Genomic DNA, 16,935 nt, shown 5'->3' with positions numbered 1-16,935 from the left:
AGAGAACCCAAGTATATATAGAGAGTAGAGAGTGGCCCCTATACATGAGAACTATTAACTAATGCCACCTCATTACATAATTACAACTACATAACATAAGCAATAACAATACATGTGTTATTTATCTTAATGCATTAATGCGCCCCTACAAATTGATGGATCCTGGATGACTGTCAGTTTGAGTTGGAGTTGATGGAACCTAGGTGTAGATAGAGATTTAGTGAAGATATCAGCCACTTAATCAATCGCGTTGATAGGAAGAAGACAGATGTTGTGTTTTGTATGTGATCCTAGATGAACTTCTGATTGATTTCAATGTGCTTCATGCGAGCGTGAAAGACCGGGTTATTGACCAGTGCAATAGCAGAAGTATTGTCACAATACATTTTGGTTGAGTAGTCTTGCGACACATTGAAGTCTATGAGAAGCCTGTGAAGCCAAATGATGTCCTATGTGAGTGCACGGTATTCAAATTTCGTTAAAGATCTTGCAACTATTTGCTACTTTTTAATAGTCTATGATATAAGCATGTCTCCTAGAAAGGAATAATAACCAGATGTTGATTTCCTGAAAATTGGATATCCAACCTAGTCCGCATCTGAAAAAGATTTAAGAACTAGATTAGTTTTTGTAATGGATATACCATAATCAAGCGTACATTTGATGTAGCGTAGAAGTCGTTTGAGAAGGTATATATGTTGAGGAAGAGGATTGTGCATGTGCTGAGATAAGAGGTTGAAACTGTAGGCGATGTCCGTACGAGTGAGCGTCAAATATTGGAGAGAGCTCGTGAGTCTCTAGTAGAGGGTTGGATCAGCGAGCATAGATTCTACTGGGAAAATTAAAGGGAGATTTATGCATGTAGGATTTGACAAAGGGTTGCATTGCGTCAAATGCAATGCTGAAGAATGTGATATGCGTTATTCTTTTGAGATAGAAAAAACTATTGATTGTTGTGATCAATCTTGATGCCAAGAAAGTCGTTTGCTGCCCCTAAATGTTTCATGGAGAATTCATAGTTGAGCTGACCCAAAATTTTTGTGATAATATTTTGATTGTTACTATTTATAAGAAGGTCATCGAAATACATAAGTAGAAAGATTTGAACCTTCGACTGTTTAAAAATTAGGAGAGAGGGATCGGAGCAACTATCCTAGCAACACCAGGTATGATTTGAACGTGTTGTACTACTATCTTGGAGCTTATTTTATCCCATATATGTCTTTGTGAAGAAGGCACGCGTAATCTAGATGAGGGGAGTCTTCAAACCCTTTTAGTTGGGCCATGTAGATTATTTCTGAGAGAGTCTCATGTAGAAATGCATTGTCCACGTCTAGTTGTTGAAGAGGCCAGTCATTGTAAAGGGCAAGTGTAAGAAATATGTGGATTGTATGTAGCTTATGTGCAACCTAATTAGAGTGAGAAGATGGAGGAGAAGAATGTTGAGCTAGAATAGATGCTCTAAATTATGAATTTGGTGCTAACTGGTAGATTGAGCAGCAGAATGCGAAGATAAAGGAGTTAGGAGAGACGGGGGGATACCACCAGCAGGAGTACTAATTGATGAGAAAATCTTAGAAAATGAAAAAGATTGTTCATCGAAGCTAGTGTGTCTGGATATGATGATTTTAATAGTGGCAATATACATACATTTATAAGCTTTACAGGTGTCAGAATAACCCAGAAAGACAAATGAATTTGCTCACGATTGAAGTTTATGATGATTATGAAAGGGAGTAAGGCGAAAGCATTCATAGACAAACGTGCGGAGATAACTATAGGAAGGTATAGTGTGATGTAAAAGTTCAAGGGGTGATATGTTGGTTGTCATGGGTGATGGCATTCGGTTAATGAGATAAACCAAAGTCAAAATTGCATCTAGCCAGTGTGTGTAGAGAACATAAGCAATTAGAAGTAAAGTTCTAGTAGTTTTGATAATGTGTTTGTGTTTTTGCTCAGCTACACCATTTTGTTCTGGTGTCCAAGGATAGGAAATTTGATGGGAGATACCGTGAGTTCAAAGAAATTAATTAAGGGAGTAGTTAATGTATTTAGCACCACCATCAGTGCGTAAAGTTTTAACTTGATACGAGGTATACTTTTTGACTTGAGACTTAAAATCAATAAAAATGTTAGTGACCTCAAATTTGTGTCGCATTTGAAATAACCATGCAAATCTAGATAAATCATTGACGAAGATTACATAGTACTTGTACCCTTGAATTGATACAACCGAAGTAGGGCCCTAGATGTCATAATGAATTAAAGCAAGAATAGATTGTTGTTGAGTTACAAATGTTTCAAAAGAGGTTTATGACCTTTGGAAACTTTATAAGATTGACACAAAATAGAATGCACATCTATATGAAGATAAGGACTACATTGTGATATAAGATAGAGGACCCTCTTATAAGGGTGACCAAGCCTATGATGCCAAGAATTTTGTCGAGTTATGGTAGCAAAAAGCGCCTTATGCTAAGAGTGTGAGGAACTGATCCGAATGGAGTATAAGCCACCATTACATGGTATGCGAAGAAGAACTTGCTGCATCATCAGATCCTTAGAAGTAAAGCTAGAAGGATCAAAGATAATAGAAATGTTGTTATCTTTAGTGAGTTTAGAGATGGATAAAAGACTATAATAAAGAGATGGTGTGTGACGAATTTGGGATAGATAAAGCTTACAATATGGGGTCGGTAACAAATCCGCCCTAGAATTAGCAATGCTAACCGAGCTTCCATCACCAATAGTGATGGTATCAAATTTTTGATACATAGTAGATATGCATAGATTCTTGAGCGAGTTAGAGAGTTACGATGAGGAGCTCGAGTCGAGGTACCAATTTGTATACAAATTTTTAGAACTAGTAACAAAAGCTTTATTCTGAGTATTTATAAATGATAGTATATACTGAGAATTTAATTGATGCCAGCAAGTTTGCGCTGAGTGACCTTTCTTGTAACAAATTTCTTAGATAGTAGATGATTCCATTATTGATCGAGTGGTGTTGGGGAAATTTTGTGAATGTCTACCTCTGTTGTGATGCCTGCGTCCCCTATAAAAAAAGAGAGTGGTATTGGGTTTGCTAGGATAAGCGGCAGGAGTTGCGTCCGATGCTAAATGGATTTCCTCATTTAGATGCAAAGGAAAAAGATGATCAATAATGATTAGAGTTAGTATTGTTCGGATCACGGTTCTAAAAAATTAATAGGAACTGGGAAGGCCTTTGAGGATGTAAAGGATTATGTCTTCAATATCGGCCACAGACCCATTTGCAGCGATTTAATCCACCAAACATTTGATTTCGGAGAGATATTGTGTCATTATCGAGTTCTTGAGGGAGACATTATGAAGTTTATTCTTGGATTGAATCAACTTGGATCTGTTGGTGGATTGAAATCTGGTTTCTAGAGTTACCAAAATCGCCGCAGTGGATTCGAGCTTGACGACATAAGGTAGAAGCGATAGAGAGATTGTAGATCAGATAGCTGCAACCAGGTTTTTATTCATGAGGATTCATTGAGTGTATAGATAGTTAGGCATAGAGGAGCCGTCAGGTTGTTGTAAAAGCCGTGCAGAAGAGGGTGAAGTTGGGTCAAGAAGCTTGTCAAATCCATTGGCATGAAAAATTTTAATAATCTAAGTCGCCAAAGGGAGTAGTTATCTATGGCAAGTTGAGTGGCGATGATGTTCTTGAGATTGGAAATAAGAACTTCAAAGTTGATGGAATAAATGAATCTTTGGGAGTTACAGGATCTAGGAGTTCATCTAGCTGAGATGAGACCGAGTTAGCCATGGAAGAGGATTTGTTAGACCTTCTTTGATACCATGTTGAATAAGAAGATCTTGAGCATGATCTTGAATGCAAGATAGAAAGAGAGAAAGGAGTATTATGAGATTAAAGCATTGTCCTTAATACAAAGAGAACTCGAGTACATATAGAGAGTAGAGAGCAGCCCCTATACATGAGAACCTATTAACTAATGCCACCTCATTACATAAGTACAACTAAAGAACATAAGCAATAATAATATAGGTGTTATTTGTCTTTATGCACTAATAGTTTAAATGAAAGTTTCTTTAAAGGACAAGTCTGCTTGGTTATGGTGAGTTTTCCTCTTAAGTGAGCTTTCATGAGGCGAGAACATCACAAGGTCAAGGCCAATTAAGAGGAGTTCCTTCCCCAGACAAACATGTCCGAGATGTACATGGGCTTCATTGGTTGAGCTCCTTCACAGTAAGCTCCACTAGGTCAAGTATCTAACCATATCAAATCTTGTTGGTGCGGTTCCCCATCAAAGTGGGCCACATCTTAGATGATTACATCCCTTGATCGAGCTCCTCTAAGATAAACTCAACTAAGCCTTGTGTGTTGCGAGTACTATATATTTGGGTCTACAATCTTCACATTTAATTAGTATGGGCATATAAGTGAATAATAATTAGAATAAGATAATGCACTAATAATTGTAAGAAAATAGTGATATATTAATAAATATGATAATTTACAGTGATATACCTATAAAAATTAATAAAAACTATCATTTGTATAAGTAAATATTATTATTAATCTCTCTTGTGTTGCATTTTATGTTTTTTTATGCTATGTTTCCTCTTGTTCCAATCTTTTACCATGTGGATGCAAAAATATTCTTAGATCAGTTTGTGTGGGAAAAAATCCAATTAGCAAATCCGCATTGAATTAACTAACAATTTAATATAAAACAATATGTGTTTATCAAACTATGCCAATTCTATTACAATTTTTAAAATAAATTATATTAAATTTTAAATTTTATTAAATATAAAAAAATTATATGAGAATAAGGCTTCATTTGGAATAGCTTTCTAATAGATTTCCTAAAGCAGCTTTTTAATACAAAAAATTCTTAAAAAACAAATTTTTGTATTAAAATATTACTTTAAGAAAGCTGTCCCATACAAGACCTAAGTCCTTATTAATAGTAGCTATATAATTAATCCCATATCTTGAATTATTGTATTAGAACATGTATTCTCCAACTATATATATATTTGTAACATGTAATACAATACAAGTAAATTCAAGAAATAAATTTAGCAATTATCTTTGTCATGCTTATCTATGTATTTCTACATGGTATTAGAGCAGGTTAAAAAAAAACCCTTCATGACTCAATTCTCTGCATCAAAGATCGGTAATCCACCGCATGCTACACCAACTGAACAAGCCAGTATTCTTGCCTCTCTCAAATTTGTAATGTCAAACATCAAAACGATTGTATCTACTCAGCTTTCTCAACTCAGTTTGGAAATCTCATATATTAAAATTACTAAATGCAAATGGATTCGCACCCTTTCTTCTCCCCACAATGTCACCTCCTTTTCGGTTGATCCACTTACTAAATAATACTACAATAATAAACTCAAGGTACATCGAATGGATTCTTATTGATAAAAATTTAGCAGCTGCAACATGTTTTACAATTTCTTCTTCAATATTTTCATATGTGTTTCACCTCAATTTTTACTATGCAATTTAGACAACTATAGGGCATCGTTTACAAGTGTTTAACATATTAAGGGTGATGCAACTCAAAAATGAGTTACAAAATGTCAAAATGAAAAATCTAAATATGGCTCAATATCTAACATAGATTAAAACCATAGTTGTTAACATTGCATCAGCAAGTTCTAATGTGTATACTAAAGATATAATCTTGTACACCTTGAATGGACTGCCACCATCTTATAAGGCGTTTAAGACATCAATTCAAACAATGTTGCATTCGATTAGTTTTGATGAACTCTACTTGTTATTAATTAGCAAACAGATTAATATAAATGATGAGTCACTAAGTCAACTGACTATAAATATTAATCTACAACATTGTATACAAATATAGGAAGAGGACGCGGGAGATCATATGTGCAAACTAATAAAACATCATTAACCAGCCATATCATTTCTCAAATATGTAATAAAAGATGTCATTCTGCATCGTCATGTTGGAACAGGTTGAATATGAGTTATACTCCTACAGAGTCTAATTCAACAACTAAGGATTCCCCAAAAGCTCTATTTGCTTCAATCAATCAATCAAATCCAGACTAGCATCTAGATTCAAGAGCTTCAACACACCTTACAAATTCTCTAGATAATCTCAAACAATCTACAACCTCTAATGGTGATGACATCATTCTCCTTGGTGCTGGCCGAGCGCTACTTATTGCTCATTCTAGTAATGGTATACTTCCCACACCATATTGTAAGCTCAATCTATCACCACTTCTTTATATACCAAACTTTCTTATAGTTTTCTTTCAGTATCAAATCTAATTGATAATCTTATTTCCATTTCATTTGATATTCACAATTTGGTCATCAAGGACTTGAGAACAAACCAAGTTCTTCTCAAGGGAGACCAAATTGTAATGGTATATATCCCTTTTAATCCATAAATCTGAAATCCAAAATTCCTGCTCTATCTGTTGTTCGTCAAGCTATAGCTATTTGGCATTAACGCCTTGCCATCCACATCATCAAGTGCTAATAATCATCTCCAACAGGAATAAAACACTTTAGATACCCACATCCTTTTTAGTTTGTTCAAATTGTAAGCTCTCTAAAGGCCACAAATTGTCCTTCTCTCATTCTTCTACAAAATCCTCTCAACCTCTTGCTCTTCTTCACTCTGATGTATGGGGTACCTCTTCGGTTACCTCACATCAAGGGCTTAAATACTACATTTTTTTCATTGGTGATTACTCTTGGTTTATATGGGTATTTCCCATGCAATATAAATCGTAAGTGTTCTCTATTTTTGTGAAATTCAAAATTTTCATATTGTATTAGAATATATATTCATATATATATATATATATAACATGTAATACAATACAAGTGAATTCAAGAAATCAATTCAGCAATTATCTTTGTCTTGCTTATTTATGTATTTCTATACTTACGCTAATCATATCTATCAAATGATGTATGCTACTTTCACAAGATAGTTTTAGACAAGTTATTTATATTTCTTTTGTTCCTCATAAACTAGAATTAAGAAATAATTATGCATATAATAATAAAGATTTTTTAATTAAATTAATTTCTAAGTTATTTTTTTTATTAAATTTATATATTAATGCGTGTCACAATTAAATTATATAATATTTGATTAAAAAAGATAAAATACATGTTAGAATTATGTTGTGCATTTTGATGTTTGATTGATAATTTAAAAATATAGATTAAATAGTATAATATTATAAATAATTAATATTTAAATGTTGTGTATGAAATTGTCATTAAGATAATTAGAATATCAGACTTATTAATTGTTTTAATATGTTTTTATTAATGTATGCTACTTCATTAATAAAAACATGTGATGAAAAATATTATTATATTTATATATATGTTTGTTTTTTTATTCAAAATGACATTTACATTATAATATATTCTTTTTATGATATTAATAATTTCTTATAATAAGTATGCTATGTGTTGGATTCATAATAGTTGATCTTACTAGCAGATCTACTTAGTGCAAAGGAACCATAAACGAAAGTAGAGTGTATAGAAGAACAATAGGAGAAGGCTAAAGATATCAAACAAGTAGAAAAATTACATACTAGTCCTAGAGATCTCTTCTAAGAACTATTGTCTTGACGCTCATCACTTCTTATTTATGAGATCTTGGGGGCTACATGGAAAAGAGATTAAAAAAAACAATGCTATATAAATTACATGTACAATATTACACCATATTATACATATGTGTTACCCTATGACTGGTGGGTGAGTTAAGGCGGAGGATTCATCTGTGGTTGAGTGAAGCAAAGCTGAGTTAGTACGGGCGAGTGGCGTAGAGGAGGACCTCCATGGTGGATTGTACATTGTGAGCTAGCATTGAGTTAGATGGGCTCGAGAAAGCTAAGGTTTTATATAGTTGTGAGTGTTGATGGGTCAAGCGTTGCGCCCCAATGAGAACCCTCCTGCAACGGAGCTTGAGTGAGGGGCAATGGTTTTATAACAAGAGTTAATGATTGAGGTAGTGGCAAGTGATTTGTCAGATGCATCGCCCTTAAAATCGCCTTGTGCATGACAGGTTGATTGGTGGGTTCAAGGAGTGTCCAAAAATTGAGGCGAGTGTCTTTTTCATGACCCGACCACCACCTATTAAGATATCTATTAAGGGCATTAACGTGTATGTACACATTATGTATATATATAACATTGATGTTGCAATAATAATAATAACAACAATAACAACAACGGCGACGATGACAACAACAACAAGAACAAGAACAACAACAACAACAACAACAATAATAATAATAATAATAATAATAATAATAATAATAATAATAATAATAATAATAATAATAATAACAACAACAACAATAATAATAATAATAATAATAATAATAATAATAATAATAATAACAACAACAACAACTTTACATATGAATATAGTTAAAATTTTTGAAATATGTAACGCTACTCTAGGAAATTTATGCCATAAATTTATAGTAATACTACAATTACCTAAGATTTTTTTAGTGAAATTTACATACATACCACTTTATAACATCTTATTTATATGTCTAACACCCAAAACTTTAATATTACATGCATACCACCCTATATTATTTTATTTTAATATCAAATATATCACTTATATTTCTTTCCCACCACTCATATATTTCATTTCTACCACTCATTTTTTATATGAAAATGAACTATGGGTGGTATGTATGTAATATTAACGTTTTAAGTGTTAAATATGTAAATAGAATAGTATAAGATGGTATGTATGTAAATCTCCCTTTTTTAACACATTTTTAACGGCTTTTGTGATAATAACAACCGTTAGTAAAAATAATGTGTGGTTAGAACAAAACATTTTTATCACTATTTTAAATTTTTGCTTTTAAAAAATTATCTTTAAAAACATTTTTAAAATTATGAACCGGACTTTTTTTCCCCCAAATAAAAATGTAAATATTTAATGCATAATCACACATAATATAAACGTTAATTATTATTTCATATTACATTGGAGAGAGTCATTTTCATATCCTCTGTGTGTTTATCATTTGAGTGAGGAGAACAGTACTAATCTTACATAGCTAAGCAAAGTTAAAAGTTAGACAAGGAATAATATGATAAAACAAAGGGGCGGAATAAGGGGGTATAAAGCAGGAAAGCAAGACGAGGGAGAGACTGAGGGAAAGCAAGTAGGCCCGCCGCGGCAGAAAGTTTCACAGTCCTTCCCTTCCGCTCTCCCTCCTACAAATATCCCCCCTTACCCTTCTTCTTCTCCACACAGGCCGTTCACTTCACACCCAAGAATCCACTCCCCTTCCCCCTCTCTCTGTGTCCTCTTCCTCTTCTTCCCCTTCGGCCTCTTTCTCTTCGAAGGATAAAGGAAGAGACCTAGAAGAAGAAGAAGAAGAATCAGTTTCTGTCAATCTTCTTTGGTTTTAGATTTTCCAAGGTAAAAGATCTAAACACTGTGCCTTACAAGAGTTATCTCTCCATACTCCGCCAAAAAAAAACTGATTTTGATACCCATTTAGTGAGAGATCTACGGACTTATAAGGCGGATTTTTTTTATCAAAAAGATGTCGGTGGCAGTTTGCCGTGCAGCTCTTCTTGAGCCAGTTCTGCCTGTGGCAAACTCTTGGTTGTCAGAAATGGTGAAACTGGCGCAGCCTCCGAAATCGGAAATTCAGACAAAAGAAAGGGAGGAGGAGAAGACGAGGTTCGATATCTGGAACTCAATCCAGACTAACAGGGAGAACATGAATTTGGCGACGCCACCGACATACATCCATCCACTCGTGCGTCGTTATTCAATTCTAATGAGCCAAAAGAGCCTGGAGACCTGCACTGAGAACCTCGGCTCCGAAACTGGCTCTGATGAATTCTCTTCCGGCGATGAATTAGACTCCTTCTCCTGCGAAACAGAGAATGAGGAGGAAGAAGTAGAGGAGGAAGGGGAGTTCGATTGTAGGGAGACTGAAAACAGAGACGTTTTTAATGTGAACTATCACTGTTCCATTGGGCGCCGATCGCCTCTGCGATCATTCCCTCCCCCCCTCCCCTCAATCTCCCGTCGCGATGGCCCCTGCTTGAAGATGCAGCCTCACCGCCGGGACGGCCGACTCATCGTCCAAGCCGTCCCCGTCCCATCTGTTAACTACCTCCACGCCGAGCGCCGTGGTGGTCGCCTTCTCCTCTCTTTTGTAGACACCTCCCCAAGCACAAACTCTCCTGTTTTTACCTCCATTGAAAACACCCAACAGAACAAGGAGGAAGATGAAGAAACAATGAAGGAAACAGAAGAAGAGGAAGAAGAAACAATGGATGAAGAGGAGGAGGAAGTGGAAGTTGTAGACAGGGGAACTACAGTTGAAGTCAAAGTCAGCACGCAGACCGCCGTCAAAGTTCACCGGTCATCTCTCGTCATCAACAAGTTCGTAGTTGGCTCGCGAGAAGCCGAGTACAGTTCTCCGGCACCGGAGAAAGCGGAATTCTCCGGCAAGAAAACGTGCTTCGCGGCCACAACGGCGGCGGCAGCGGCTGTTGCGGCGTCCTCAATGAGCACTTTGACTTCCACCACAGAGGGGTTCCAATTCAACTACTTACATGACCGCCACATCAGCAGGTGGGGCCTGCAGTCGCCGGCGACGTCCGCAACGACGGAAACCAAGCTGCTATTTACTTCGAAGAGGAGGAGCAGGGAAGAATTGCTCCATGACATGCGGCGGTGTAGCGAGCTCCGTCGTCCGCTGTTCATATTCGAGCAGCCTTACTGCATTGCGACGTCATGAGTTTTATGCTTCTATTTCTCTCTGTTATGTTTGTTTCTGTGTGACTCCCATCCAACCGTTCATCCTAGCTATCCATTTAGCAGATGGGCCCCACCAATGTTAATGATTGTGTTATCATATTCTGTTTTTTCAGTACCTGAAATCAATGTGTGGTGTTAGCCTGTGTTAATTTATGAGTAATATATTTATTTTTGTTGGGACTTTTGAGCGCTAAACACATAACACAAGACTTTTTTGTCGATAGTCTAAGCTCCCAACGAGCATATCATCATCGAGAAAAATGATCTAGTCATCTAATTAAGATCTTCATATCGCGATTGATCTATTTATATTTACCAAGGAAATGATGGCTTGACATAAATCTGAAACACATGATGCGATTCGTTTCTATCCGCTCTAAATGATTAGATGACTAAAATGTCTCCAATTAAAAGACATTGCGTATAACAAAAAGCTCGAATTTGACATGATTGATCTATCCATCATACATGTCAAGGACCGAATTGTCATTCTCTGAAACACAAATAAATAGTCCCTAAAAAATGATAATGTAAATGGACGCTTAATCGAATTCTTCTTTGAGCTTTCAATTTTCAATTCAAAAGTGAAACTTAGCTAAATTCATTTTAGCTTTTATTCATATTTAAGTTTAGTCACTAACTCGAGATCTTTTTGGAGATAAAAAATTATTATGTTGGCCTTCTTGTCTCTTATTTTAACTAATCATATATGCATTACAATATCAGGCTTCGTAGACCCATCTGAAGATAACTTTTGACACATGATAATTACTGCAATATGTGAGAAGCCAAATTTATTGAGTGATAATTTGGTCTCATTAGCTATGAAAGATTACCCGTAAACATTACCAGATAAATAAATAATATGGATTGCAAAACTTTTGTACAAAAAAATCATGAAAGAGAAAAAAAGATTGGATTTAACTAGTTGACTAATACTAAATATGAGTTCTATAACAAATCCTTCTCAAAAGTTAAATAATTTTTCAATAAAATAAGTGTAATTTAGATTTCTCTACTATCCTAAATGTTGATAACATAATAAAATTGATGAGGTAGAAGAAAGTGATTGTATTATTCTTTTTCTTAGAGATAAAAGAAAATTTTATAACCTTAAGTAAAAGATAAGATAGTGTGCAAAGATCATCGAAATCACTGAAGATAACCATATCTTTCCTACCTTAAACAAGGAGATGGTGTAACCTAAATTCAAGAAGAGAGGGTATAAGAAATTCATTAAAGTATCTAATTAAAGATTGTTGGATCAGTTGTTATCTCCAAAAATTATAACATTTATTAGGATCACCTATGCCTAACATGTGGATAAACACAAATAAAACTATCACTTATTCTAATCTTTCATATCATTATTACTTATTAGAAACCTCTTAAAGACTCTCTAGGGATGCATGTTGGGGGTTGCCAAAAACTCATAGTTATATTAAAATACTCTTCAAATGCAAATCTGTGCATCATTAATTATCATTTCCAATAATCTTATAATATTATCATGATTTTTCTTAGATTATCCGCTACTACTCATTAAGAATTCAACCAATGTCTATGTAGTGTGTTTCATAAATTGCATGTGGTAGTAGCTTGTAACTTAATTTTTTAGGCCTTATAATTTTTATTTTACCCTCTTATTAAATCATCACAAAATATTATTAGCCTAAAAAACATTCCATATATTAATTTATTCCACTGGCTATACCTAAAAGTTCATTATGTTAAACATGCACAACATCTTAATTATCCACATAATTAATAATAATAATAATAATAATAATAATAATAATAACATAATCCTTATTAGCACATTACCATGCACGCATGCCTATAAATACTCTAGCTTTAATCTTAAAGAAGACTTTTTGTAATCCTTACAACTTCAAACTTTTCACTCTCTAGATCTTGGAGCTTCCTTTACTAATAGTAAAAAGTGAGTTCAAAAGAGTATAGTTCAGTTCTGAAGGAGTTCTTCTCTTATTAAAATTTTTTTCTCTACTTATAACTATTTTCCTGCTCTACTACTCATTTTTTCTCTATCTAGCTTTATCATGTTATCTTCATTTTCATTTATTGTATGAATGTATATATTGTAATATAAGCTCATAAAGAACATTTTTAATTATTTTAATATATATTTTTATTTATATATAATGGATATATTCTTTTAATTCTTATTATAGTGCATATAGATCATATGAATAAACCGTTATATATAAACCTCTTATGTTTGATGCATTTGTGATTGCTTTACACTTACCTCTGAGATGAGTAACTTAAGTTTAACTTGCTTTCATTTTTTTTTTTCACTTAGAGCATACAATATTTTCTCTCAGCTAGGATATAATAAGATTTTACCATTCACAATTGGTTATCCTATGGAAATGAAAATGACACGGCTTAAATAATGTGAAACCTCTTAAGTAATAGAAAGCCTGACTCTTAAACATCGAGGCACCTTTTGGTGTAATAGATAGAATTTATATAAGAAACTCCGTAGTTAAGCATGCTCATCCTAGAACAATTCTGGGATGGGTAACATATTGTAAAGTTACACCAACAGAGCAAAATCATGAGACTCTTAGGCCAAAGCGGACAATACCTCGATAGTTAAGAGTTTGGGCCATTACAAATGATATCAAATCAATACACCAGCCGGAAGATGGGAGCTAAGTGTCATACAAGGCAAAGGACTACGAGTTAAGCGTGCTCATCCCAGAGCAATTTTGAGATGGGTGACCTACTAGAAAGTTACACCAATAGGGCAAAACTGTTAGGCTCTTAGGCCAAAGCAAACAATATATCAATAGTTAAAAGTTTGAGCTGTTACAAATACTATGATAAGGTGGTCAATAAGGGTTATGAAGGCCATTGAAGATGGAATGGTTTGTCATCTCATAGAGCTAAAAGAGTCTAGATATAAAAATATGACAAGGTAATGTAGGAATATTATAAAAGTCACTGAAGTTTGTTAGATTGATCTTTCTCTCAAGGTTGAAAAGATATATGATATAAATATGTAGATGAGAAAAATCAAAAAGCATTGAAGGAAATTGTGATAGTCCTATATATCCCTAAAAGATAAATAAAATGAATGATGGGGTGTATATATCTAGCTAGAATTCATAAAAAAGTCCATTTCTTTAAAGTAATGAGGAGTTGATGGGTGCTAGAGGTATTCATGACAATAGCAACAAGTTGAATGAAACAAGCCAAATAACAAAATACAATCATATGTGATTACGAAAATCCTTTTACTAAATAAAGTACTAAATAAAGCAAGATGGACATACAATTCATATAATTATATATGATCTTATGGGATATAATGAGACTGAATGGATTAAATAACATAAGAAATAACATATGGTTGTAGATAATACAAACAATCCTTCTTTTGAATAGAGGGGACTTATTGGAGCTTCTAAAAATAGTTAAAGCTTTGAAATTATCCATGACCCAAGAATTATCCTTTGAAATAAAAAATATAACTAGAGTTTATTTATAATATTTGAGGGGGTATTTTAATCATTATCTAAAATAATTTCAAAATATTATTTATTCTAATAAAAAATATATGCACCAGATTATGCCTCCTCTGATCAAAAAACATCTTGTTGATCATGTCATTTGGGAAATAAAATTAATATTCTTGGAGATAGATTAGGCAACTGACTAAAGACAAGCAATGATATGATGATACCTAGTTACCACTAAAAGACTATCTATAGCGAACACTATATATAATTTTGAAGCATTTAAAACCATAAAGTCCAATGGAGTTTTGGGATCAAAATTTCAACCATCAAATTGATTAGAATAATTCTAACAAGTTTAAAAAATAAAAAAAATGATAAAAAAAAAGTGATTAAATATCATAATCTTACTACAAAAATGTCATAGTATTTGACATCAATACAGTATCACAAATATTTTATGAATTAAAATATTATGAATGTCACAATAATTTCACAAATGTACATGGTTGAATTTTATAGTCAATAAAAATGATGATAGTTGACCACTATATTATTGAAAAAAATGATTTCATTAAAATAATTCAATGTCATTAATGACTAGTGAATCAAAAAGTCTATTGATAACTCTAAGAAATTCTTATCAAGGTGGATGAACTACACTAAAACAAATGCCCCTTATTATAACTCAACACCATAATAGCCTACTAACAATCCTTGCATATGTATCCAACTCTTTTTGCACGATAGAGGAAATAAAATATAGAATAGCTCAATACATATCAACATATTCTTATTGTCGTTAATATTCCCAGTGAATAGATGGTCCTTTAAAAAATTAGGCTTCTTTTGGGATATCTTTATTATTACATTTTAAATTAGTTTTTTAACACACAAATTTATTGAACGAAAAAAAATTATATCAAAAAACTACTTCAGAAAATAATGAGATAGTTATCACAAATGAAGCCTAAGTTTACAAATTTTAGAGTTTGTTTAATCTTAAAATTAATTTATTAAAATTTATTTTAAATGATTGATCTCATATAAGTGCTTTAAGCCCTAAAATTTCCTTTAAAAAATTATGTTAATCAAATGAAACTTTATAATAACTCATCAAATACAATACAAACTAAAGATCATTGTTAAGTACTGCCTACTTATGCAGCTCACCTTGATTCGTTGGTTGAAAGATTTGGCTAACAAATAAGAGGCTTTGGGTTAGAATCTTACTTAAATGATGTGCATGTGAGTTTGACATAATTAATATAAGGGGTTTTTACATACCTAACACCCAAAAGTTCTCTATTTACTTATCTGACATTTAAACTTGCTTATTTATAAACCTACCATCTAAAACAGTATTTGGCTTTCTAAAATGCCCTATAGTCTTTCTCTCCGACAAAACCCTCCCGAACCCACACTAATCTTCAAGTGCTCTCAGCTGTCACAAGAAGTTCCGATTGTCGAACACATTTCCTTCTCTCTCCCACCGGTCACCAACCCTAGTCGACACCGCCGACATGCCCTAGTCGACGCCGCCGACATGCCCTAGTCGACGCCGCTGACATGCCCTAGCCTCCGGATCTCCTTAATTCTTTGCAAGGTGAACTCTCCCCATTCTTCTCTTTTCCTCATCCATATTATTCTCCATATGATCTCTTTTCAAAATATACTCATCATTATCAAGTAATTGTTCCATTTCTGTTATGATTTTATCTATCGAAAAGAGTATGTGTTTGCTTTGTTTTACTCTTCATAATTAGCCCTAATTTTTTAGGTTTGTTGTCTCTTCACATGCTTTAATGTACTGATTAAGATTATCCTATTGGTTTGCAATCCATAGAATAGTTATAGCATTTTCATTTTAAGTTCACAAGAGCAAACTATGATTTATCATGTTTGTAGGATACAATTTTTCAGCGATGCATTATGGGTTTTAGAATTGTTATTTAATTGGTATTACATATAAAATTGCATTTTTAATGTGGCCATTAAGGTTATCCGATTGGTTTGAATTAGTTGTGCTTGGCAAAACTAGTCATTGGTAATTTTGGGAGAATGGAAGCTATGTTTAAAATGAAAAAACAAATTTGTAGACATTTTTTAAGTTTGTTGTCTCTTGAGTAATTTGTGTAGTAGTTTGTATATGCTTTAGTTGACTACATTTACCTATTTGAATTTGATTTATAATTTTAGATTTCTGACATGAGTTCGAGCACTCCAATCCATCACTGAGAATGCTAGATAATCCAATCTATTGTCATTGCAATATGCAATGTAAAATCTATACTTGCTACAAAGCTAATAATCATGGAAGAAAATTCTATAAATGCCCCCAAAACAGATCAGAAGATGATTGTAGATTTTTAAGTGGTTTGATGAAGAAAATGATGAAGAGGAAGATATGAATCGCGTAAGGAGTGCAAATGGATCAGAAGTTCATTCAAAGCATGCAGTCTCAATTACATTTGAGTTACTTCAAATTAAACTGTTGTTGATTATCCTGATTTTGCTTGTTGCTGTTGCTGCCAATTCTCTATCAAAGACTTGTAATTTCAAATGAATATATCTTAGAATGTTATTAAGAAGCACTTGTGTCTTATGTT

General features: G+C 33.5%; 1 protein-coding gene across 1 annotated transcript; it reads left to right on the top strand.

Annotated features, from left to right (window-relative positions):
* Positions 1 to 9,130: 9,130 nt before the first annotated feature.
* LOC110110198 (protein FAF-like, chloroplastic) lies at positions 9,131 to 11,021 on the top strand. The gene is made up of 2 exons (XM_020841577.2): positions 9,131 to 9,482; positions 9,565 to 11,021. The coding sequence occupies exon 2, from the start codon at positions 9,610 to 9,612 to the stop codon at positions 10,819 to 10,821; it is 1,212 nt and encodes a 403-aa protein (XP_020697236.1). The 5' UTR covers positions 9,131 to 9,482; positions 9,565 to 9,609; the 3' UTR covers positions 10,822 to 11,021.
* The last annotated feature ends 5,914 nt before the right edge of the window (positions 11,022 to 16,935 follow it).

This window comes from Dendrobium catenatum, unplaced genomic scaffold, assembly GCF_001605985.2.
Source record: "Dendrobium catenatum unplaced genomic scaffold, ASM160598v2 fragScaff_scaffold_1035, whole genome shotgun sequence".
In the NCBI taxonomy this organism is placed as follows: domain Eukaryota; kingdom Viridiplantae; phylum Streptophyta; class Magnoliopsida; order Asparagales; family Orchidaceae; genus Dendrobium; species Dendrobium catenatum.
The sequence above is the reverse complement of the archived record's forward strand: the minus strand, read 5'-3'. Positions and strand labels throughout refer to the sequence as shown.

Coding starts and splice junctions, on each gene's coding strand:
- LOC110110198 (XM_020841577.2), top strand. CDS start 9,610: ATGTCGGTGGCAGTTTGCCGTGCAGCTCTTCTTGAGCCAGTTCTGCCT.